Source organism: Callithrix jacchus, chromosome 6 (assembly GCF_049354715.1).
Source record: "Callithrix jacchus isolate 240 chromosome 6, calJac240_pri, whole genome shotgun sequence".
Classification (NCBI taxonomy): domain Eukaryota; kingdom Metazoa; phylum Chordata; class Mammalia; order Primates; family Cebidae; genus Callithrix; species Callithrix jacchus.
In genome coordinates, this window is record NC_133507.1 from 25,305,242 (window position 1) to 25,330,505 (window position 25,264).

Sequence of the window (25,264 nt, forward strand, 5' to 3'; positions counted from 1 at the left end):
ACAGAGCCACTGAAGTGAGTGTTCCACTTAGAGTGGCTGCATTCCTTTCTGGAGGCTCTGGGGATAAATCTGCTTCCAAGCTGCTTCAGGTTATTGGCTGAATTCCTCATTATTTTAGAACTGAAGTTCCCATTTTCTTGATAGCTGTCAGCTGAAGGCCACTCTCATCTTTTAGAGGCCACCTGCACTCCCCAGCTCAGGGCCCTTTTATCCTCAAAATTAGCAATGATAGATCATGGTCCTCTCACACTTTGAATCTCTCTGAACTCCTCTTCTGTCTCATCTCTCCTACTTTCTCATTCTCCACATGTCCCTGATAGCTTCTGCCCTTCTCTTCTGATTCTAAGGACTCACAGAATTACAATGGGCCCACCCAGATATTGCCCCATTTTAAGTCGTTACTACTAAAAAGTTACTACCCTTTTTAGCTGAGTAGTAACTTTAATTACATCTGCAGATTCCCTCCATATCAGTGCCTAGATTGATATTTGACTGAGTAATCAAGGATGAGAATCTTGGGACAATGTGTTTAGAATTCTGCCTACCATACTTGGATCATACAAAGCCACAGGATTAAGGACAAAAAACCCAAGGGCAACCCTCTCAGACTCAGATTTTTGAAACTTCAAAGAGTATATCTGAACATAATGAAGTTCCCATTCTTCTTTCAGATTTCTTTCACAGATGAGACAGTTGAAATCTAAAGTGCCTTGCCCAAGGCTACAGAACTAATAATTATTGAGAATGAGAACAAAGCCTCACCCCAACCCAGCCAAGATAGTTCTCTTTCCCCTATGCATTTCCACCTCTTCTTTGAATAGAAATTTAGTCCTTTTTTCACCTTGAGTTTTCAGGCAATACCTCAATGCCAGCATCAGTCTTCGGTTCCTTCAAGTAAATTTAAACATTTCTAGATCAACAGTTTCCTCTAAAGTCACACAATGAGTTCCTTGAAAGACTTGAATAACCAGCTTGATGTAATGGACAGAACTGAACCTGAAGTCAAAAGGCTTACCAGGTTCCTCAGTTGTGGGCTACAGCTAACAATGACTGCCTCCCAGGAAACAGGATTAAGTATGAGAATTCAGGTGTCACCATGTTCATGGAACATGCATTTTGCCTACTGTAAGGTGTGTTGCATATGTCATGATAATAGTGGTGGTGTCTGTTTTTTTCTTAAGTCAGAAAGCCATGCCGTGTCTTCTCCACTCTCACTAGCCAGAGTACTGCAAAAGGAGAAAACATCCTCAAAAATGGTTGCCTAGAGCAATATTGGCATCATCTCAAGCTATTCCAGTTCTTAAGAACCAAATGAGGTCAGGTGCAGTAGGAGGCTGAGGTGGGGAATTGCTTGGGCCCAGGAGTTCAAGGCCTCCCTGGGGAACATGGGGAAACCCTGTCTTTACAAAAAATACAAAAATTAGCTCTGTGTGGTTACTTGCACCTGTAGTCCCAGCTACTTGGAGACTGAGGAAGGGAGGGTCACTTGAGCCTGAGAGGTTGCAATAAGTCAAGATTGTGCCACTGAATTCCAGCCTACATTACAGAGGGAGACTCCATCTCAAAGATAAAAGAAGAGGAAGAAGAACCAAATGAAATTTCTCGATTCCTCTGAATCTTATATTCCACAGCCCAGCAAAATGCTAAGACTTCTCTAGACTTGGGGAAAGAAATTCAGTTCCTTATGCTCCCCTCTGTGTCCAGGATCCAGCAATGTTGCTTACAGTCCCTGCACCTCACTGCATTGACCCAGAACTGAAACTCAGTACTTCCTTTTCTCCCTGAAGTTATCATCTTTTACAAAGAATTAATAAAATCTGTTTCCCTGAATGTTGTATATTCTTCCTGAGGGAGGAATATTTCATTGCATATGCACAGCAAACAACTTAAAGACCTCTAGGAGATATTTATGTTTTCCGAAGACTTCCTTGTGACAACCCACCCCTGGGAATTTCTCACTCTGGCTCTGCCTCCATATTCCCCCAGCTTTACCAACTCCTTCTTTCCAACCACTCTCTGGCTATACTACCCACCTTCAAAATTCTCTCCCTTCCCAATGCAGAGCAATCCCACTCTCCTTGGCTTCTACTCCAAAACTTATATGTGTAAGCCAATCACATGTTCAGTAGAACAAAGCTCTTTGCTTTAACAGGATCCTCCACCTGCCATAAAGTAGCTAGAGCAATAGAAATAGCCATTTTTCCTATTATGTATGATTAAACCCATATGCTGACTTGTGGCCAAAACAGTGAATGCGGTTCTGTCAAGTGGTTCTGTGGCCCTGTTCTTAAAGGAATTGCCTTTGTCATATTTGTTTTTGTTCCAAAGGTGTCCCTCAGCCTAATATAACTTGGTTGAAGAGAGGAGGATCTCTGAGTGACAATGTTTCCTTGCTTTTCAATGGATCCCTATTGTTGCAGAATATTTCCCTTGAAAATGAAGGAACCTACATCTGCACAGCCACCAATGCTCTTGGAAAGGCAGTGGCAACATCTGTACTCCACTTGCTGGGTAAGTGTCAAATTCTTATTGCTCCTTAAGTGCCTCCTATAATGTGCACAAAGTACATCCCAGTTTTGTTGATTTTGGAGTTGAGAAGTGAACAAGATGGACATCAGATGTTTTTAACCATTGCTACCACTGCCTGCTTAAAAACAAGCACTAAATTCTAACACCCTGTCTCACCACCTGGGATCCGCAGCACCTAACACAGATGTTGGTAGTGTTTTGTTTTGTCTTGTTCTGTTTTGTTTTGTTTTGTGAGACAGAGTCTTGCTCTGCACCAGGCTGGAGTGCAATGGCACCATCTCGGCTCACTGCAACCTCTGCCTCTCAGGTTCAAGTGATTCTTCTGCTTCAGCCTCCTGAGTAGCTGGAACTACAAGCACGCTGCCATGCCCAGCTAATTTTTGTATTTTTAGTAGAGTCGGGGTTTCACCATGTTGGCCAGGATGGTCTCCATCTCTTGACCTTGTGATCTGCCCACCTCAGCCTCCCAAAGTGCTGGCATTACAGGCGTGAGCCACCACACCTGGCCAGATGTTAGTGTTAAGTAAGGGTTTCATGAAGAAATGAACTTGAATTTAAATCATTGGCAGAATTAGTATGAGAATATAGAATCCATTGCTAAACCAAGAGGAGAAAACATGAAAGAGATTTTTCCATAACTTTCTTTGTGGGCAGTTGGAGGAGCCCAGAGATATTAAGAGATGGGGGTGCCAATGCAGGGGGTTGGAATAGCTGTAATTAATGCACAAAATGTTTTTATGTACATTAATTCTTATGATACTTATGATAGCACAGTGTTGTGGGTGATAGTTTTTAATCTTGTTATATTTATGAGGATCCCTGGGCTCATAAAGTGTTTGGACTAGTGCCCAAATATGTAGTCTGCTCTTTTGGTGCTCTTCCTGCTACCCCTCATGGACTCTTAGTGCTGATCAGAAAGGCAGTGGTGTGCCACCATGTGGCTTTTTCCAAAGAGCCTCTGTAATCTTCCAAAATCTTAGAATGGAAGATTTTCAACAGATTGGCTAGGCCAACCCTGTCTGGTTATTGAGTGACTTATCCATGCTCCCCGAGAAGCCCCAGCCTGTTTCTTTCGTCTGCCCATCTCCACTCATGAATCTGCATGCTTGTCTCACTGCAATCTGACATACCTCTTCTTTCAGGAATTCACTGAAGCCAAGCAGCTCATGACTTTGGCAACTTGATGGAGGGATCAAGTCACAGCATTCCTCCACCATCCTCTGCTCTTATGTGCAAGCTTCACAACCTTCCTATAAGCCTGCACTCCTCACCATGCAAGCCTAGGGGACACTGCCCATTCTCCTGCTCCCAGCATTCCTCTTGAGAGGAAGAGCTCTATCCAACCAACCTGCTTCCTCCAGACCCTTTTGGAATTATGTTGAATATATTTTCTTCATCTTACAGTTTAGGCTAGAAACCCTGAAAACCTGCAGAGATGCCACATGCTAGGACAGTGAGTAACTCCAACTAAACTCCTAAAACACCCCACACATCCATACTCACATATATCTCCCAAACCTGTGATCATGAGCTGAGTTTCTAGGAGCACAGTGGTATTATAGAGGGCTCATTTCCTAGAAGCTGTCTTTAAGAACACCCTAGCTGGACCTGGAATTAGATAATGTCTGTGATAAAAGTGCTACTGTTTTGTTTTGTTTTTTTCTCAGAACGAAGATGGCCAGAGAGTAAAATTGTATTTCCCCAAGGACATAAAAAGTACATCCTCCAGGCAACAAACACTAGAACCAACATCAGTGACCCAACAGGAGAACCCCTGCCTCAAGGTCTGGGATTTTGACCTTTTTAGATTCACTACGTGTGAGGCATGTGTAAGGAAAAGGATTTAGCCAAAAGACCATCTGTGTTTTTCACTTTGCAATATGTAAAATTATTTCTAGGCATTTGGCCAGCCTTTTTCTTGACCCTCAGTCTTCAGTGGTTCAACTTATTCTTTCCATATTGAAACACTTTTTAGAAACATCCACTCCTGAGCAAGCCCACAGAGCTCATATCTCAAATGTGCACCATCATTTGTGATACTATAGATACTGATTTTCAAAACTATTGCCAATGTGGTAAATATTAATAGATGGGAGTTTGCTGTGAGTATTAGAATTGATTCTTTCATTGATCTTTTTTCAAGATACAGTTTTCCATACACACCAACTTTGTTACACATCAGTGCTTGATCAGGAGAACCTAATCTAAGTGTTCCAAGCTTGTAAAACTGCAGAAGGCCAAGGGATCAAGGTAGAGTTAAGAAAAATCAGAAATGATAGAATCACAGAAAGCCGCTACTGATCATCTCAGCTCCTTGTAGCTCAAAAATCGGTAAACAACAGGACATAAAGAAACAACAGAAGGACATAAAGAAACTGCTTTTAAACCTCATGTTTTACTCCATCTATTATACAGGAATAACAATGGCCATGCCATTTCTACCTTTTAAATCGTGAGCAGTGCCTCTCATTTGCAGAACGTATCATGCAGAATTTAACTCAGGGATATATATATAACTTAGGGATTCTAAGAAATGTAGTCTCTAGGCTTTCACCTCCTGAGATGCAAGAGATAGTACAGAAGGGAGAAATATTGTTGAGCTGCCAGTCAGCAATCCATCATGTTATTTATGACATCATTATCTTAGGGCATTTGTAGGATATATTTCTTCTCTTCTTTTAGACATAATACTATATCCATTATTGTATACCCAAATACCCATCCATTCATTGGATATTCAACAAATGTTTGCCCAGTGCTTACTCCTCCCAGGTCTGGGGATGCAGAGATGACCTCCTCCTTGAGAAGCTCACAGTCTGAGGAGGGAGGCAGTCATGTAAACAGATACTGTAAAACAGTGTGACAAGTTCCATAATAAAAAGATGACCAAAGTACAATGGTAGCACCAAGGAAGGGGCCCTACCTGTCTCTAGAGAAGTCAATTGAGTTTTCATGTAGCTCATGATGTTTGTTCTGGAAAGAGAAAGGAGGAAATTACAGTCAGAGAAACCATGGTGTGCAAAGGCAAAGAGACATTACATGTGGCATGAAACATAAAGATCAAAAGAACTGCCTTAAATCAATTAATGAAAAAAAAAGGATATATGTGAGGCTGAAGCTATTGATGAAGGTGAAGCCTTTGGAATAGTCAAACTTTTGGTTTATTGGGACTACCTGCATTGTTCTGCCACCTCCTAGGCACACACACACAAACACATGCCCAAATACACAACCACACATATACACATTGTGGAATGTACCAGCCCTTCAAAGCATCCTTAGCTTAGCATTTCAAAGAGACTCCTTTATTAATTTAACAAATATTGGTTGCATGGCTGAAGCTAATATTTAACATACCCTGTCCTAGTGTTGAACAGGGCAGTGTTTATGGTCTTGACATTCCAGTAGAAAAGATGGACAAGAAGCCAGTGAATAAATAAATATTTAAGATACTTCTTGGTGGTAAGGGCTGTGAGATACACTGTGATGGGAGAAAGCCACTTCAGTGAAGACAGTCAGGATGCACCTTCTAAGAGGTGGTATTTGAGCCCAGACCTAAAGAATGAGGTGAAACCATCTGCGCAGAAAAATGAGAAAGAAGCAAAGACCATAAAATTGGAATAAGGTCAATGTGGCCTCGTAATAGAAATAAGATTCATGTGAATAGGGTACAGTGAGGGAGAAAGAAGGGCGTATGAAATAGGTGGGAGAGTGGCTGAGGACCAGATTATTCAGAGCTTTGAGGTCCAAGGTAAAGACTCAAGAGTTTACGCCTAAAACATGGGAGGTCATTGAGGAGTCTTATATGGGAGTGATATGGCATGATCTGCTTTTCAAATGCATTTGTGTCAAAAAGCACTAAATAGAAAAAAATTATAAAATTGGACCAATCACATCAAAATTTTAAAGATCTGCTCATCAAAGACACCATTAAGAATAATGGATAAGCCATAGACTGGGAAAAATATTGGCAGAACATATGTCTGATAAGGAACTTATATGCAGAATATATAAAGAATTCCTACAAGATAACAATGAATATCCCCCAACACACACACACACACACACACACACACACACACACACACACACACACAGTGGGCAACAGACTTAAACAGACACTTCACAAAAGAAGATATGTAAATTGCATCAGGGAAATGGAAATTAAAACCTCAGTGACATACAATTTTATAACCAGTGAGTAACTAAAAACAAAAAGACTGACAGTGGCAAGTTTGGCAAGAATGTGAAGCAATTGAAACTCTCATGCATTGCTCCATGTGTAAAATGTTTAAACTACTTTGGAAGACTATTCATCAGCTTCTAATAATGTTAAGCATACACCTACCCTTGACCTAGCAGTTTCACTCACAGGTATTTACCTGAAAAAACTGTTAATGAAAAGCTTTGTTCAAGAATGTTCAACTTATTGATAATAGTCATTGACAGGAAAATAGATTAGAAACTATGGTATATTTATACAATGTGAACATTATTCTGCAATAAAAGAAAATGAACTACTGACATGCACAATGATATGAGTGAATCTCAGAAACATGCTAAGCAAAGGCCAGGCATGGTGGCTCATTCCTTTAATCTCAGCACTTTGTGAGGCCTAGGTGGGCGGATCACCTGAGGTCAGGAGTTCAAGACCAACCTGGCCAACATGATTAAACCCTGCTACAATACCCTTTTGTATTTTTAGTCTTTACTAAAAATACAAATATTAGCTGGGCGTGGTGATGCATGCCTGTAATCCCAGCTATTAGGGAGGCTGAGGAAGGAGAATCAATTGAACCTGAGAGGCAGAGGCTGTAGTGAGCTGACATCACACCACTGCACTCCAGCCTAGGCGTCCAAGAATAAGCAAAACTAATGTATACTGTTAGAAATGAATGAGTGGCTGCCTGGGAGGGGAGGACAATTGATTGGAAAAAGGCAAGAGAGGGATGATGAAAACATTGCATACCTTGCTTTGGATCATGGTTACGTAGTGCTTATAATTGTGAAACCTTGTAAAACTGCACACCTGATATCTGATTATTTTATTGTGTATGAATTATACCTCAATTAAAAAGACACATATTTTAAAAGGAATGCACATGTCCTGCCTTGAACTGCCAAGGTATTTTTGTGAAATGTGACATAATAGAGTCAGACACACTTGGGATCTGGTCCAGCTGACAGGTGACAGACCTTAGGCAAGTTACTTCATTTCATTCAGTTTCTGCCTCTGCAAATAAAAATGTCAACTTCATAAGATTATCTTGAAAATTAAATGACAAATTGATTATAAAGTGTCTAACTCAGTACCTGTCACCTGGGAGGTCCTCAGTAAACATACTTACTTTTTAAAAATTATTTTTAAATAAACTGTAATCCTGAGTGTCCAAATAAAAATATATTTTACATTTTTGCTTTGCAAATGATGCCATGTGCAATTTAAGATGAACTTCAAAAATTAGAAAGAAAAACTGGAAAACAAGTGAAAGAAATCTCTACTATGTGAGAGAGCCTGTGGACACAGCTGGTAGCTATCAATTACTTGTGATTATTACAGGAAAATCTGGCACCTTCTGTGATCACACACAAATCCATCATCATCATGTCCTACCTCATCTTTTGCTGAGTGTCAGCAGGGAAAGAGACTAAAATTTTTTAAAAGCTGGGATTACTGTAAGTGGTCAGCTTCTACTTTTGTAAAGGAAACTCCTATGTTTATCTTTTCAGATGTCTCTGTGACAAATTATTTATGCAGTTACAAGATCAATCTGAAGTTTAAATTAAGAATTAATGGAAAAATAAAAATAGAACTCAAATGCATCTTCAACCTTCTGCTTAATCCCTACTCCCTATTCCTCCTGCTAAATCATCTTTCATTTCTCTGCCTGATCCACTTTTGAGAAATTGAACCATTAGGGCATCTCCTAGAGAGGCCCTCCTCTCTTGTCCTTTTGGCTGTGCTTAGAGGACAGCCCACTGTTGCTGAGGAGGCAGCCCACTGTTGAGAGTGCCTCCTCTCTCTCTGGAATCTTTCTGGCAGACCCAACTGGCCTATGATAGTCCCTCTCCAGGCTGTGGTCCAAGGACCCCATTCTGGCTGCCATTCTCACCAGTTATTACAGTAAGTTAGTTGAGGGAAAATAAGATTGAGAGGACTCCCTTGCACTATAAGATGGCTTTCTCTCCATATGCCTCTTAAAAAACCAGACTTAACCAAAAAACATCTCATGGTGGTCTTTGGCCAAGTCCTCTCCGGCACATCATTATTTCCCTTTTGGGGCTGCCATGATATTTTGTTTTCTTTCTGCAGAGCCTTTTTGGGAGGCTGGTAACTGGTCACATTGTTCTGCTACCTGTGGTCATTTGGGAGCCCGCATTCAGAGACCCCAGTGTGTGATGGCCAATGGGCAGGAAGTGAGTGAGGCCCTGTGTGATCACCTCCAGAAGCCACTGGCTGGGTTTCAGCCCTGTAACATCAGAGACTGCCCGGCAAGGTAAGTAAAGTCATTCTTCATATCTCATCAACACCAAGTTTTTGCTTGTTTTGAAAGATGCAGTAATTTGGACATAATAATTCAATAGCTAATTTAATCACCACCCCAATCTGCTTCCTGCACACACAGTGCTATCAGTTCCTTAAGATTTTAGTGAGGCTAATTTCTTGGGTTTACCTAGGATGTAATTCAGTGGACCAGAATTACCAGAGGCACTAGTTAAAAACACAGTTCTCCAGACTTGACCCCTGAAGGTAAACAATTAATAAGCTTTTAAGCCATAGGTGATACAAATTAGTAATTTTAAAATGCTCAAAATAGGCCCGGCACGGTGGCTCACGCCTGTAATCCCAGCACTTTGAGAGGCCGAGGCGGGTAGATCACGAGGTCAAGAGATCGAGACCATCCTGGTCAACATGGTGAAACCCCGTCTCTACTAAAAATACAAAAAATTAGCTGGGCATGGTGGCTCATGCCTGTAATCCCAGCTACTCAGGAGGCTGAGGCAGGAGAATTGCCTGAACCCAAGAGGAGGAGGTTGCAGTGAGCCGAGATGGCGCCATTGCACTCCAGCCTGGGTAATGAGCGAAACTCCATCTCAAAAAAATAAATAAATAAAAATAAAATGCTCAAAATCAAATTCATGGTCTCCAGCAAACTTACTCCATCCCCAGTATTTCAGATCTTAATGACGACATCCTAGACTCCCTTCTTTCTCTTACCTCCATCCAATCTTGTCCATTTCCACTGTTACCACTGAAGTCCAAGCCATTGTTTCTTACATGGATCACTTCAAAAGCCTCCTGGTTCTCATCTCCCTCCCTAGAGTACTTTGTCCACTCTCTAAGAATAAAGATCTTTAAAACAAATTTATCATAATAGTTCTCTTCTTCAAACCCTTCACATTTCTCTTAGGACAAAGGCCTAAAAGATAGGTTGTGATAGTCACAACCCCAGTCTCTTAGGACTATCTTGCACACCTTTTTATCTCATCTAAAATAGTGCCTAGCAATAGTAGACACTCAGTAAATATTTACTGACTGAGTAAATGAGTGGAGGAATTGAAGTCCCTTTATATTTGGGCCTTGGGCTATCCCTCTGTCTTATCACTTGTCTCTCCCACCCTAGTTATTTGATCTCCTTCTATGCTGTTCTTTTTTTGCTTTTGTCCCTTAGATCTGCTATTCTGTTTCCTGACTCAGAGCCTTTGCGTATACTTCTCCCTTTGCCTAGGACACTCTTCTCTCTCTTTTCTCTTAATCATTTCTGTTCATCTTTATATATCTCAATACATGTTCAGGGAAACTGTCCCTGAACTTAGCCCTCCAAAGTAAGTCAGGTCTTTATGCTATATTATTTTTGTACTTACTTATCGTTCTTCATAGTTCTTACCACATTGTCTGTCTTGCTCTCCCACTGGACTGTAAATTCTATGGGGAGTAAATCCACAGGTATTTTGCTCAACAATTTATTCCTAGCACTTAGCATAATGTCTACTCCATCATATACTCTCTATAAATATTAATGAATGATATTACAACACAGACCTTAGCAGATATTTGACCAAATAGTACCAAAATCCATAGTAAAAAAAAATTAATAACAAAGCATTTCTTGAGTACAAACCTATGAGGAAGATACTGTTATCCACCTCATTTTACTGATGAGAAACTGGAGGAATGTTTAACGTTATACAGCTCACTGCCCTTGGGCAGATGTCCACACTAGATCCAGTCATCTGTGCCTTGGAGGAAAGTGGGAGGAAGGGTCACAGTGTAAAGCAAAATAGGTGCCTTGAGACCTGTTCTTAGAAGGGCTGTCAATATTGCAGGCACCCTAACTGTTATGTCTTCCAGTACCCTTTGTAATTCTCAAAAGGAAGATCTCATGCTAAGGTCATCCCTCAGAAAGCAGCAAACTCATGCTTCAATAACTTGGAGTAACCTGACTGAGAAAGCTGCTTTATGGCATTTCTTGATTTTCAAAATGTGGAGAGAATCCACACTGGGAAACTTATCAGCAGTCTTTTTTCTCAAATATTCTAAAGCCTTTGTATAGGGTCCTAGAATAAACAATCTGACACTTTCATACCTAGAAGAGACCATAGAGATCATCTAATCCCGGATCCCTCTACATTCAACATTTCTGTGCCATGGCTCCCTCTGGTGGTCTGGAGAGGACTGTGGCTACCGTCTCAGAAGAAGTTTTTAAATAAGTAAAATAAAATACATTTGATTACAAAGGAAACCAATTATATTGAAATTCACTTGCTGAAATTTTTTAAACATCCAATATAGATTTGCTTCTCTATTGACATACAAAACAACAAGATATAGTTGTACTTTAATTTTAATATAGTGATGAGTATAAATGATATTTTGAGATACCTGTCATAATTGTGATGTGCAAATATCTATGATTACTATTGGTAACAAAATCACAGATATTAATGCTACTGTACTTGTGGCCTATGTTTCTATAATTGAAGAAAAATACTAAATTTCAGTTAGAGCTTAGTGACAATGAAGATGTAACTCTTTTTCATCCAAGTATGTGGTTTTCTTGGATAACTGTGGACATCAGGTTAGAAACCTCTACGCTGTGGTCTCCAAGCAACTGCATCTTTGGTGACAAAGCACTCAATATCTCAAAGGTGTCCAGCTCCAAGTTCAGTCTCCTGTAATCATTAATGCATGAACTTTAGAGTCAGATAAATGTAGAATCCAATCCCAGCTCTGCTGGCAGTTTAGTCATGTGGTCATAGCTAAGTTATTCAATTCAATGGACATCAGTTTCTTTTCTACAAGAATGGGAATAACATGAGAATTGTACAAGCTAACATGTAAGTATCTTGCAGAGTGAACAACACTTACATGCTGGAAATATATTTTCTTCCTTTTAGTTTTAGTGAACTGAACTCTACCTTTTTGAAATTTCCTCCTAAATTTTCCCCAGCTTTACCCTCAAGGGGCACACAAGTAACAGCTCTTCATGAACCTGAAGAGCTGCCCCATTCCTACGGTAGTCATTTCTACATGATGACACTGTTGCTCCTGTGTTAAGGTCTGAGAAAAGGCTGGGAATCATCTATGCAGCTACCCATTCCCATAGAAATATATTACAGCCCAAGACAGCCATGGTGTTGGGATTAGCTTTTTCCTTTGATGAGACTCCTCATCTAAGGTCTGGCATGCCAGTCCTTACTAAAGTCCTGTAGTTTTTGTTCCTAGGTGGTTCACAACCGTGTGGTCACGGTGCTCTGTGTCTTGCGGTGAAGGATACCACAGTCGGCAGGTGACGTGCAAGCAGACAAAAGCCAATGGAACTGTGCAGGTGGTGTCTCCAAGAGCGTGTGCCCCTAAAGACCGGCCTCTGGGAAGAAAACCATGTTCCGGTCATCCATGTGTTCAGTGGGAACCAGGGAGCCAGGTAAAGCTAATACATCTAGTGTGTGGACAGCACTATCTGTAATAATCACCTTATTTTCAATAAGCTACTTTTGGGACGGGGGCAGGAATCTGATTAGTCTCTGAAATGAATATATGTCTTTGACCTCAAGGTTTATATTTAGAAATTATAATGTCTCTGTCTTCCAGGACAAAAGTGAACCAAGTTTGGGTTCTTTGAATGCAGTGATGTCATAACAGAAGCTCCAAGGTAGACCAGTTTAAGGGAGTAAGAATAAAAGCAGACTTCATGGAAAGGAGGAGGGCAAAATTAATGGTGTCTGCACTAAAGCCTCAGAATCTGTATCCCAAATGCCACCTTTAACAATGTTATAATAAAATACTTAGGAAAAAGTTTGATGTGTAGGAATTCATAAATAAAAATATATCACATTATTGAAACACATGAAAGTTGAACAAATAAAAGACCTATAATCCTCCTGAATGGAAAATCTCAGTACTACAAAGATGTTGATTTCCTTAAATGAATTTATGCATGTAATTCCAATTAACATCAGAGTAGAATTTGTTTTATGGAACTTAAGATCATTCTGACATTCACATGGGAGATAATATGACAATAAAGACAGTAAATTTTTATTTAAAAAAAATATTGGACTGGGCCAGGTGTGGTGGCTCAGGCCTATAATCCTAGCACTTTGGGAGGCCAAGGTGGGTGGATTGCCTGAGCTCAGGAGTTCGAGACCAGCCTGGGCAACATGGTGAAACCCTGTCTCTACTAAAATGAAAAAACAAAAATTAGCCAGGCGTGGCAGCGTGCACCTGTAATCCCAGCTACTTAGGAGGCTGATGCAGGAGAATTGCTAACACAAAACTCCAGGAGGTGGAGGTTGCAGTGAGTCGAGATCATACTGTTGTACTCCAGCATAGGCCACAGAGCAAGACTGTGTCTCAGAAAAAAAAAAAAGTATTGGAGAGGCTTTCCTCATCCTGTGTCAGAGCATGATGCAAAACTGTCACAAGTAAAATAGTACAGCATTAGTGCACGAGAGACACGGGTTATGGTGTATAATTAGAGCATAGAAACAGACCAGATCGAGTTTAAAGTTTAAAGAAAGTTAATCATAGGAGAAAACATTGTTTTAAAAATAGAAGCTATAAAACTACAAAATATTTTTCAAAGAAACTAAATAAGATCTAAATCAATGGAAAGCTATAAGACTTATTATTAAAAGTAACACAATACTCCTGAAATTTATCTACAAATTCCGTGCAATCCCTATCAAAATTTCATCTGATTTCTTTGTAGAAGTTGATAAGCTGATCCTAAAATTCATGTGGAAATAGAAGAGACCCAGAATAACCAAAACAATTTTGAAAAGGAACAAAGTTGCAGGACTCAGACTTCCTGATTTCAAAACTTACTAAAAAGCTACAGTAACCAAGGTAGTATGGTACTGACATAGGATAGACATATAGATCAATGAAATTGAAATGAGTCCAGAGATAAACCCATATATACATATGGGTTAATTTATATGTATAATTTATGTTAATTTATATATAATTTTTTTAAAGTATATATGTATATATACACATATACATATAAATATACACATACGTATATATCAGTTGATTTTCTATAAGGTTGAGAAACCATTTAATCGGGGAAGAATAGTCTTTTAAACAGTGGTGCAGGACAATTCGGAATCATTTGTAAAAAAGGGAATTGGACCCTTTACACCACATACAAAATGTTAGCCTAAAATGAATCACAGATAATTTAAAGAGCTCAAACTATAAAACTATTGGAAGAAGATATAGGCATAAATTTTCATTGCTTAGATTAGAAAATAGCTTCTTAGATATAACAACAAAAGCAGAAGCAACAAAAAACATAGATAAATTGGACTGCACCAAAATTAAAAACTTTTGTGCTGCAAAGGACATCATCAATAAAGTAAACAGACAATCCACAGAACGGGAGAAAATGCTTAAAAACTGTATATCAAAAAGGAGCTTATCTCTAAAATATGTAAAGAATACTTACAACTCAGTAATAAAAACACAAATAAACTATCAGCAAGATATACAAATGACCAATAGCACATGAAGAGATGCTTTACATTAGTCATTAAAGAAATGCAAATCAAAACCACAATAAGATACAATATTAGGCTCACTGGGATGGCATTAGTCAAAAAGAGATAGTGACAAATGTTGGTGAGGATGTGGAGAAATTGGAACCTTCATGCTGCTGATGGGAATGCAAAATGGCACAGACACTTTTCTCACCCTGGCAGTTCCTCGGAATGTTAGATTAGATCTGCTATATGACCCAGAAATTCCATTCCTAAGTATGTATCCAAAAGAAATTAAACATTCAGGATCTATATTCTAGGGCAAAAAAATACAAATAAGAAATGGAACATATGTCCACACAAAAACTTGTACGTGAATATTCATTGAAGAATTATTCATAATAACCACAATGTCATTAAGTAGAAACAGCCCAAGTAATGCTACCCCACAATAACAAAAAAGAGGAAACAACTGATGAGTAGATAAACTGTAGTACCTTTGCACAGTGGAATATTTGACCATCAAAAGGAATGAAGTACTGATATGTGCTATCATATGGCTAAACCTTGAAAATATTACAGTAATTGAAGGAAGACAGATGCAAAGGACCGCTCAGTATGATACCATTTATACAAAGTGTCCAGAACAGGGAAACCTGTAGAGAGAGAAAGTAGCCTAATGGTTGCCTAGGACTGAGGAAAGGCAGTGGGAGGAGGTAGGAGTGTCTACTAAAGGTATGGGGTTTCTTTTGCGGATGATAATCATGTTTTAAAATTGATTATGGTACAGGTTACACACCTCTAAAATCCATTAACATTTGATGGTAAATTGTATGGTTTGTAAATTGTATCTCAATAAAGTGGTTAGTCAAAATAAGAAAAAAGGCAGTACAAGAGAAACTGGCTAGCTAATGTAAGAAAAATAAGTATAATCAGAGCACAGACTCAGAATATACACCAAAATAAATTCTAACTTGATTAAAGAACTAAGTGTATAAGTAAGTAAATGCAAGTAGAACTATTATGATAGGCAAGACTTTTTTAAGCATAAAATAAGTTATAAGAACAAATTAATAGGCATTATGATAAATAAGTAAAAATTTTGAGAACTGAATGTCAAAATTTTTAATTTTTTCCTGTAATTAAACTCAACTTAGCTCATGAGTCTTCGTTTTTGCTCACAGGAGAAAAACCCAAACTTGGCAGACCTTTACAGTTTTAAGCACAGTCATTTCTGGACTTAAGCCCTATTGATCCAAGATTTGCCATGTCCTTTTTTCCTTCTCCCCAGAGGTCGTCTAAGTTTTGAGGAAGAAAGGAGGGTGATATGGTTAGGCTTTGTGTCCCCAACCGGATGTCCTCTTGGATTATAATCCCCATAACCTTCAAAATCCCCATATGTCAAGGGAGAGACCAGGTGGAGGTAACTAAATTATGGGGGCAGTTTCCCCCTGCTGTTCTTGTGATAGTGAGTAAATTCTCACTAGATTTAATGGTTGTATAAGTGGATCTTCCCCCTTTGGCACTTCTCCTTCCTGCTGTTTTGTGAAGAAAGTTCCCTGCTTCCCCTTTGCCTTCCATCATGATTCTAAGTTTCCTGAGGCCTCCTCAGCCATGTAGAAATGTGAGTTAATTAAACCTCTTTTTAATTTTTTTGTAAATTACCCAGTCTCAAGTATTTCTTTATAGCAGTGTAAAAATGAACTAATACAGTACATTGGTACAGCAGAGAGTGGGGTGCTGCTATAAAGATACCCAAAAATGTGGAAGTGACTTTGGAACTGGGTAATTGGCAGAGATTGGAACAGTTTGGAGGACTCAGACTAAGAAAGGAAGGTTTGGGAAAGTTTGGAAGTTCCTAGAGACTTGTTGAAGGGTTTTGACCAAATGCTGTTAATGATATGGACAATGAAGTCCAATGTAACAGTATGCTACATCCAGACCCATTTCACATCCAAAGATACACAAAGACTCAAAACAAAGGGATGGAGAAAGATTTACCAACCAAATAGAGAGCAAAAATAAATAAATAGCAGGAGTTGCGGTTCTCGCATCTGATAAAATAGATTTCAGAGCAACAAAGATATAGTGGTAAAAGGATCAATGCAACAATAAAAGCTAATGATCCTAACACCCAGATACATAAGACCCATAAAGAGATTTAGACTCAACAAGACAGAAAATTAATAAGGATATCCAGGACTTGAACTCAGATCCAGAACAAGTAAACTTAATAAATATTTATAGAGCTGTCCACTTTAAATACACAAATATACATTCTCCACTTTAAATACACAAAATATTGATCAGCCATTATTAATACCCATTTTTAGAATAAAGCAATATTCCCATTTTCTCTCCCTCTTTTTCTTCCTCTTTCTTCCTCTCCTTCACTCCTTTTTTTTTTTCTTTCTTTCCAAAAAAACAAAAAAAGTCCAGGCTGAGGTGGTCTCAGATGGAGATGAGTAACTTCTTGGGAACTAGAGCAAAAGTGACTCTTGCTATGCTTTAGCAAAGAGACTGGATACATTTTGCCCCTGTCCTAAAGATCTGTGGAACTTTAAACTTGAGAGAGATGATTTTTAGGGTATCTGGTGGAAGAAATTTCTAAGCAACAAAGCATTCAAGAGGTGACTTGGATGCTCTTAAAAGCATTCAGTTTTATGCATTCACAAAGAGATGATTTGGAATTGGAACTTATGTTTAAAAGGGAAGCAGAGCATAAATGTTTAAAAGGGAAGCAGAGCATAGAAGTTCAGAAAATTGGCAGCTTGATGATGCGATGGAAAAGAAAACCCCATTTTCTGAAGAGAAACTGAAGCTGGCTGCAGAAATTTGCATAAGGAACGAGGAGTCAAATGTTAATTGCCAAAACGACAGGGAAAATATCTCCAGGGCATGTCAGTTGTCTTCACAGAAGCCCTTCCCATCACAGACCTTGAGGCCTAGGAGGAAAAAGTGGTTTCCTGGGCTGGGCCCAGGGCCTTGCTGCTTTATGCAGTCTGAAAACTTGGTGTCCTGTGTCTCAGCCATGGCTAAAAGGAGCCAACATACAGCTCAGATCATTGCTTCAGAGGGTGTAAGCCCCAACCCTTGGCAGCTTACAAATGGTGTTGGTCCTGCAGATACACAGAAGTCAAGAATTGAGGTTTGGTAACCCCTGCCTAGATTTCTGAGGATGTATGGAAAAGCCTTGATGTTCAGACAGAAGTTTGCTGCAGGGGTAGAGACCTCATAAAGAACCTCTGCTAGAGCTGTGCAGAAGGGAAATGTGGAGTTGGAACCTCCACGCAGAGTTCTCACTGGGGACTGAAAAGCCTCAGTCACTTAACTCAAGCCTGTGAAAGCAGCCAGGAATGGGCGTGTATCCTGCAAAGCCACAGAGGCAGAGCTGCCCAAGGCCATGGGAGCCCACCTCTTGCATCAGCATGACCTGGCTGTAAGACATGGGGTCAAAGATGATCTTTCGGAGCTTTAAGATTTGACTGCCTCATTGGATTTTGGCCTTGCATGGAGACTGTACTCCCATCATTTTGTCCAACTTTTCCCTTTTGGAATGGTTATATTTACCCAATGCCTTTACTCTCATTGTATCTAGGAAGTAACTAACTTAACCTTTGATATTACAGACTCATAGGCAGAAAGGATTTACCTTGTTTCAGGTGAGACTTTGGACTTGGACTTTTGGGTTAATGCTGTAATGAATTAAGACTTTTAGGGACTCTTGGGAAGGCATGATTGGTTTTGAAATGTGAAAGGGACATGAGATTTGGGAGAGGCTAGGGGCAGAATGATATGGTTAGGCTTTTGTCCCCACACAAATCTCATTATGAATTGTAATCCCTAAAATCCCCACATGTGAAGTGAGAGGCCAGGTGGAGGTAATTGGCTCATGGGAACAGTTTTAGTTCTCTCAAGATCTGATTGTTTTATAAAGGGGCTCTTCTCCCTTCACTTGGCACTTCTCCTTCTTGCCACCTGTGCAGAAGCTGCCTTGCTTTCCCTTCATCTTCTGACATGATTATAAGTTTCCTGAGGCCTCCTCAGCCATGCTGAACTTAATTATAACTCCTTAAAATGGAATTCTTTCTAGTTTCTACCAACTTGCATAACTGGCAGTTTTCTATTATGATTTATTTAGTGCCATCTTCAGTAATATATATTATACTGAAATACTAGTAATTTACAAAGGAAAGAGTTTTAATTTTTAGTCAATTAAACCTCTTTCCTTTGTAAATTACCCAGTCTTGGGTCTTTCTTTATAGCAGTATGAAAAGAACTAATACAAAGGGGAAAGGAAACTTAGAAAGTATGTTCCTGACTCTGAAAAAGAGGTGTCTGGCCCACACAGGTGTACCCTAATCTTCTCTAACTCCCCGTGAGGACAGTTGGTTACAGTACCCTTGTAATAGGTCTTGAGCTCTCCTGCCTCAGTACATGATCTTAGTACCACACAGCATGCATGAGCTTGCAGGGTTTACACCGCATTGTACTTTTTCATTCCAGTGTCCTGGACGTTGCATGGGCGGTGCCGTGAGGATGCAGCAGCGTCACACAGCTTGTCAACACAACAGCTCTGACTCCAACTGTGATGACAGAAGGAGGTAGTGGCCCCACCCTAGAGCAATACACATTTTCTCCTGACTCAGGACAATGATTATAACTGCCTGAAAATCGAATTCTTTCTAGTTTCTACCAAATCTCATAATTGGCAGTTTTCTATTGTGATTTATTTAGTGCCATCTTCAATACTATGTATTATACTGAAAGACTAGTTAATGTGCACTATTTATAATTACAGATTATTTGGATCTTAAAGGGACACCACTCTATGTGGTAAAAGGGAAAAAGAATAACTTGAGAATAGGCAGATACTTCTCCCTCTACATACTAAGTTAATCAAGCCTAATAATATTCCATTTAGGCTTACAGATTAAATCTTCTTAATGCTTTTAATGAAGTGCTTTATTTCTCTGTTTAGAAAATGTTTTGATTAGGATATTGGCACAGTGGTTTAGCAGATAGTAAAACAAACTTTAGTCTTGTTGAGGGGCTTAAATAAGAATGGAGTTTGCTTTTCTCCTTTTATAAAAGTCTGAGCTGGTAGATGGTTTAGGGATAGAAGGGTTGTGTTCATGGGGTCATCCAGAGTTCCAGACGCCCTCCATCTGGCAGCTCAACCACTCCAGAGAACAGCACCCCAGCCAGCTGAAAGTGGGGAGAGAGCCTAGAAGGCACACTAATCAGGGGCCTGGGAGTTTTATTACAGCACTGGCTTTTTGTGTGACCTTGGACTGCCTAGCCACCAAATATGCGAAGTGGAATATTATCATCCATTTTAGAAAGTTTTAATGATCTCGCTTAGTGTGAAGCACCTAAGCAGCCTGGGTCATGGGAGATGCTCAATATCTAGCTATTTCTTCCTCCTCCGTGTCCCGAGTTTTGCTGGAGAAGATGAGATGACCTTGACAATTGGCTGGGTTACCATTTTAAGCCTTCAGTAAGGTTTGGCAATGTAGAGTCAGTTGTATTTCCTATTCCCCACAAAGTGATTTCAAGCCTGAATCATTCTCCTCAAATGGAAAATGTTTGGAATGGCTGCTTTCATTCTCAACAGAAACCTAGTTTCCTATTTTGCTGAGACGATAGAGACCACACACAGATTGATGTGCATCATCCCAGATGTTTTACTTTGCATTCACAAAGATATATTTACAACACAAATACATTCATGGGTTGCATATGTGTTTTTCTGACACTTGCTTTTTCTACCTGAGAATGAATGTATTATAGATGCTTCCCATCAAGTAGCAATTAACTATTCTTTTTAATTTTTGTACTTAATATTCTATTCTATTCTCAATATTCTATCTAAATTTTGAACCTAATATTCTGTTGCTAATGGACATTGGATGATTTCCAATTTTTTGCTATTATAAAGAAAGCTGCAGTAAATATCCTGGAACATATATCTTTGTGCACAAGGGTAATCTTTTTATCGGGTAGAATTTTAGATATGGGATTGAATTGGTAGGAATGCTCATTTTGATCCCATCAAATTTCCATCAAGATTTCTACACCAGCAATATGTGAGAGTTGCCCCCTGTTCATCAACAAGATATAGGTTTGCAGTCTTTTTAAAATTTTTCCAATCTGATGGATGGAAATTTAGATCTCATTGTAATTTGTACTTTCCTGATTACTTTTTTTATATGATTTTTTATGTCTTGTATTTTTTCTTCTTGAACTCATCTACATTTTTTTTCTGCCACCATTATCCTTGGCCACACCACTGTCATCTCTCATGTGGTCTACCATCACAGCTGTCTAGCTGGTCCCCTTCATCCATCCATGCTCCTCTCCAACCCAGTCTTCACACTGCAGCCAGAGTGAGTTTCCTCAAATCCAAATCTGATCCTACCACACCACAACCCATCTCCCTGCTAGATTAAAATTACTTTAGATGCTTTACTTTCTCTTAGGAAGACTGACCAAATCCTCAGTGTGACCTATAAAATACCACATGCTTGGCCAGGCATGGTGGCTCACACTTGTAATCCCAGCACTTTGGGAGGCTGAGCCAGGCAGATCACTTGAGATCAGGAGTTCGAGATCAGCCTGGCCAATATTGTGAAACCCTGTCTCTACTAAAAATATAAAATTAGCTGGGCATGGTGGCACACACCTGTAGTCCCAATTACTTGGGAGGCTGAGGCAGAAGAATTGCTTGAACCCAGGAGGCGGAGGTTGCAGTGAGCCAAGATCATGCCACTGCACTCTACCCTGGGCAACAGAGTGAGACTCCATCTCAAAAAAAAAACAAAAAACACATACATTCAAGTCCTACTTTTCTTTACAGCCTCATCCACAATCTCATGCTCTCTCACTCTTCATGTTCCAGCCACATTTTCCTTCTGTCAGTTCCTTAGATAAGTCACATACTTTCTAATCAAAGGCAGCAAAAAATAAGAGGCAGAAAATATAATAGAGAAGATAAGGAGTAGAAGGATCTATCAAGAGGCTCAAAATCTGATTAAACTGGGTTTTAGACCAAGAGATATGGAAGTGAAATGAAAGGTAAACTTTTTTTTAATAATGGAAGAAAAATTCCTAGAGCTGGGAATGAGTCAGGGTAGTGAGGAGTCAAGTTGCCATTCATTTTCTCTTTTATTTCTGTTTCCTCCAGGATTGGCTGTTCTGTTTTTATAACCTGGTGATTTTCTTTCATACTGTTATATTTTTTCTGCAAATATGTGGTGGTTTATGGATGAGAGATGAAGTTGGTTAGTAGAGAGAGCCATCGAGGGTTTCTTTTGCAGTGCTTTAGCCCTTTTCCCCACAGACTTCTGCTGGATTGGTGTATGACCCTGGGCTCACTGTAGGTAGGGAGGTGTTAGAACTCACTTTTGAGTGGGTGGACAGAGAGTAATGGAGACCCCCCATTTGCCATAGTAGAGCCTCAGGAAATGTTAGAGAGTGTTGTATAGGGAGTAGCATTAGTGGTGTGAGTGCAGGATCAGTGGTGGGCAGGCTGTCTGCTAGTGTCTACTATATGCCTTTGGAAAGGTTTGGGAGCTGTGGCTTCCATTGAAAAGTTGTAGAGGCAATGGGAATTGTCAGGGCAGAGCTAGCTCAGATATATGGCAAGGTGACAACATGGGGACCTACAGAATGCTGAAGACACAGAAAGCTGGTTTCTCAAAGTGGTGACTTCTAACCTCTGAAGTCAGAATCACCTGATAAATTTTTGTAAAATAAAGATTCTTGGGCCTCACCTTAGACAGTGAATCAGAACCTCCATGAGATTGCCTGGCCATCGACATCATTTTAAAGCTGTTTGCTTCTGCCTGCTTCTCATCACCAGCCAGGCTGGGGATCTGCTGCACTCAGAATCAGCAGTTCCATCTGGCTGATGGTGAAAGGAGTTATTTGAGGCAAATGTGGAGTCAGACTGAATAGAAGTGAGAAATTGAAAAAAGTTAGTAAAAACAGGTTACTTTACGATTTCTGCTGCCATTTCTACACTCATGCTTCATGTAGAAAAACACATGATCCCCAGTTATGTGCATAGTGTGGGTGCCCAGACTGTATTCACCTGGCTCAGGTGTCCCTGGCCAGGAGGAAGTGATGCCCTCTACTGAACGGACCTTGCTTTTTATTTATCTATTTTCCTCCTGTGTCCTCAGTGACCAGCCTCTGAGCTTTCCTGGGCTTCAGCTTCTCTGAAGCTCCCTATGCCCTTCTCATTCTTTGTATTGAGAAAGATAGCCCTTTCTGACTTCCCACTGGCCCTTTCATCCAAGCAAAAGAGGCTGTTTTACAATTCCTCGGGCTAGAAACAAAAATCAATTTGGAAATATTTATGCAAAGGGAGCAAGGGATTTATTAATAAGACCATCCAACACTTCTGCACAATAACTTGGTATTCTTTTAAATATATTCTTTGAATATTTGTTCAAGTTTTTTCTTTTTTTTTTGCACCTATTAAATCTTTTTTTTTTATTGCATTTTAGGTTTTGGGGTACATGTGCAGAGCATGCAATACAGTTGCATAGGTACACACATGGCAGTGTGTTTTGTTTGCTTTCTCCCCTTCACCCACATTTGGTATTTCTCCCCAGGCAATCCCTCCCTACCTCCCCCTCCCACTGGCCCTCCCCTATCCCCCCTATAGACCCCAGTGTTTAGTACTCCCCTCTCTGTGTCCATGTGTTCTCATTTTTCATCACCCACCTATGAGTGAGAATATGCTGTGTTTCATTTTCTGTTCTTGTGTCAGTTTGCTGAGAATGATGTTTGTTCAAGTTTTTTTCAGTGGAAAGCTTGTCTCTGTATAGGGAGATGGTTGAGGAGTACTCAGTCTCTTCTCTTTTCTTCATAGTGACTCAATTTTTGGTCCCTAAGAATCATACCCACTGGGGAAAACAGAAGCAGCTAACAGGACACTCACCTCTTCCATAAACCTTATGAACGGTTTGGTGGGACAGTACTACGTTAGGTAAACCAGTAAACCCTTTGATAGAGTCTCCCCCTACTGGCTAATTAAAGGATTGCTTCCAACTACTTGCAACACTCTCCCTTAGAGTTCTGTGTATCACAATTTTCTCCATTTTATTACATTTTCCGTAAAACAAGCCTTATGGATTTATGTGCCCTGATAAGGAACCTTTAATAGGATAACAAAAATGTATCATAGAATCCAAAGGGAGAACAGGGAGCATGCAGTCAGACCTCAGGAAGGACTACAACTAAGAAATGGGAAGTCATTGTTTTTTTCCTCACATCTCTGCAGTTCTGTATGTTTCTGCTTCATTCTTTGCTCTTTATTAAAACTTTTTTTTCTATATCAGTGGCCCATGTGGCAAAATATAGCCACCTACTACTCCAAGCTTCAGGTTTACATGCCTGGTTCCAGCAACCTCCAAATCCTAAGAGAAATACAGTTATTCTATCAGCTCAAGTTAGGGCCCTCTTCCTGTCATCTTTGGGACTGGGAAGACACTCTCATGCAGTGCAAATATGTCTTCCAGGAGCCCTGCCTTAGGAAACAAGGGCAGGTACCCCAATGTGGGTCCACTACATTGGCTTTATCCTCTTTAGCAAATGTCTATTCAAAAACCAGAGGGTATTAACTTCCTGTCTGTTTTAAAGGACAAGGAAATCGAAGGTAGATTCTTCTCATATGGTCTTTGGTAGTTTCTGACTGCAAGTCTTGGTGTGATTTAAGTATAAATAAGAGTACTTCTTTTAGCAGACAAGATTGCTCACATATAAAGTCATACACCACAGTGTGTTTTGAGCTCTTATAAACAGAAAATTTAAGTCTTGTTAACACATTTGAGGTGGCTTATTGTAGATCATTACAGTAAATAGTTCTCTTCCTTGCCAAGATTGATCTGTTCCAGCTAGTCAGGATGTGTGAGCATTGATTTGGGGTTGGAAGTCAGTGGCAACACATGGTTTGCTTGCCATCCTTCATCAGAGCACAACTAAGCAGGCACACTCAGCCCCAGGTGGTGGAGACTGTTGTCTCTGTCATTCTAGACTATATGGCATAACAGCAGGGGATGTCTTGGTCTTGGACTCTCCATCCAACCCTTAATACATAGAATATAGAGTAAGGTAAAAGGCTTGGTCTCAGCAAAAATTACACCCTGCCTCTCCTATTTTTTGTTTTTCATTTCAGACCCACCTTAAGAAGGAACTGCACATCAGGGGCCTGTGATGTGTGTTGGCTTGCAGGCCCTTGGAAGCCCTGTACAGCAGCCTGTGGCAGGGGCTTCCAGTCTCGGAAAGTCGACTGTATCCACACCAGGAGTTGCAAACCTGTGGCCAAGAGACACTGTGTGCAGAAAGAGAAACCAGCTTCCTGGCGGCACTGTCTCAGGCCTTCCTGTGATAGTACGTACACCTCTCAGGTACCTCCACTGCCCCAGAGGCCTTGATGGCATCAGATCCTGATGACACCATCACTGCGCCAGACCCTGCTGGTGATCAATTCATCTGTGTCCCATCTGATGGGCTATTCGAAATGGATTTGGTAGCTTGAGACATCAGGAGATTAATTCCTTTATGTGGGTGCAGCTCCATGTTCTCTAGAGAAAAAGACAGTTGGATCAGCAGCATGCCAGTAGCATTGCTTACTGCCGTTCTGAAAGGCACTGGCAGTCTCTCCACCCACTTCTCTTCTGCCTGATAGTCTTATGTGCTAAGACAAAGGTTGCATGGATGGGCTTGGGTAGGTATTCCA

At 40.1% G+C, this 25,264-nt stretch overlaps 1 protein-coding gene across 5 annotated transcripts in view; it reads left to right on the forward strand.

The window, feature by feature from the left end:
* Nucleotides 1-25,264, forward strand: part of ADAMTSL3 (ADAMTS like 3) — a 454,464-nt gene that overhangs the window by 426,719 nt on the left and 2,481 nt on the right. For 2 of the 5 annotated variants that reach the window (XM_035303956.3, XM_035303955.3), the window contains exons 24-29: nt 2,329-2,511; nt 4,197-4,313; nt 8,843-9,026; nt 12,257-12,455; nt 19,021-19,118; nt 24,701-24,932. In XM_035303956.3, coding sequence (XP_035159847.3) covers nt 2,329-2,511; nt 4,197-4,313; nt 8,843-9,026; nt 12,257-12,455; nt 19,021-19,118; nt 24,701-24,932 — 1,013 coding nt within the window. The remainder of the gene's footprint in view (nt 1-2,328; nt 2,512-4,196; nt 4,314-8,842; nt 9,027-12,256; nt 12,456-19,020; nt 19,119-24,700; nt 24,933-25,264) is intronic. The other 3 variants (XM_035303954.3, XM_035303957.3, XM_035303958.3) reach the window with 2 other exon arrangements.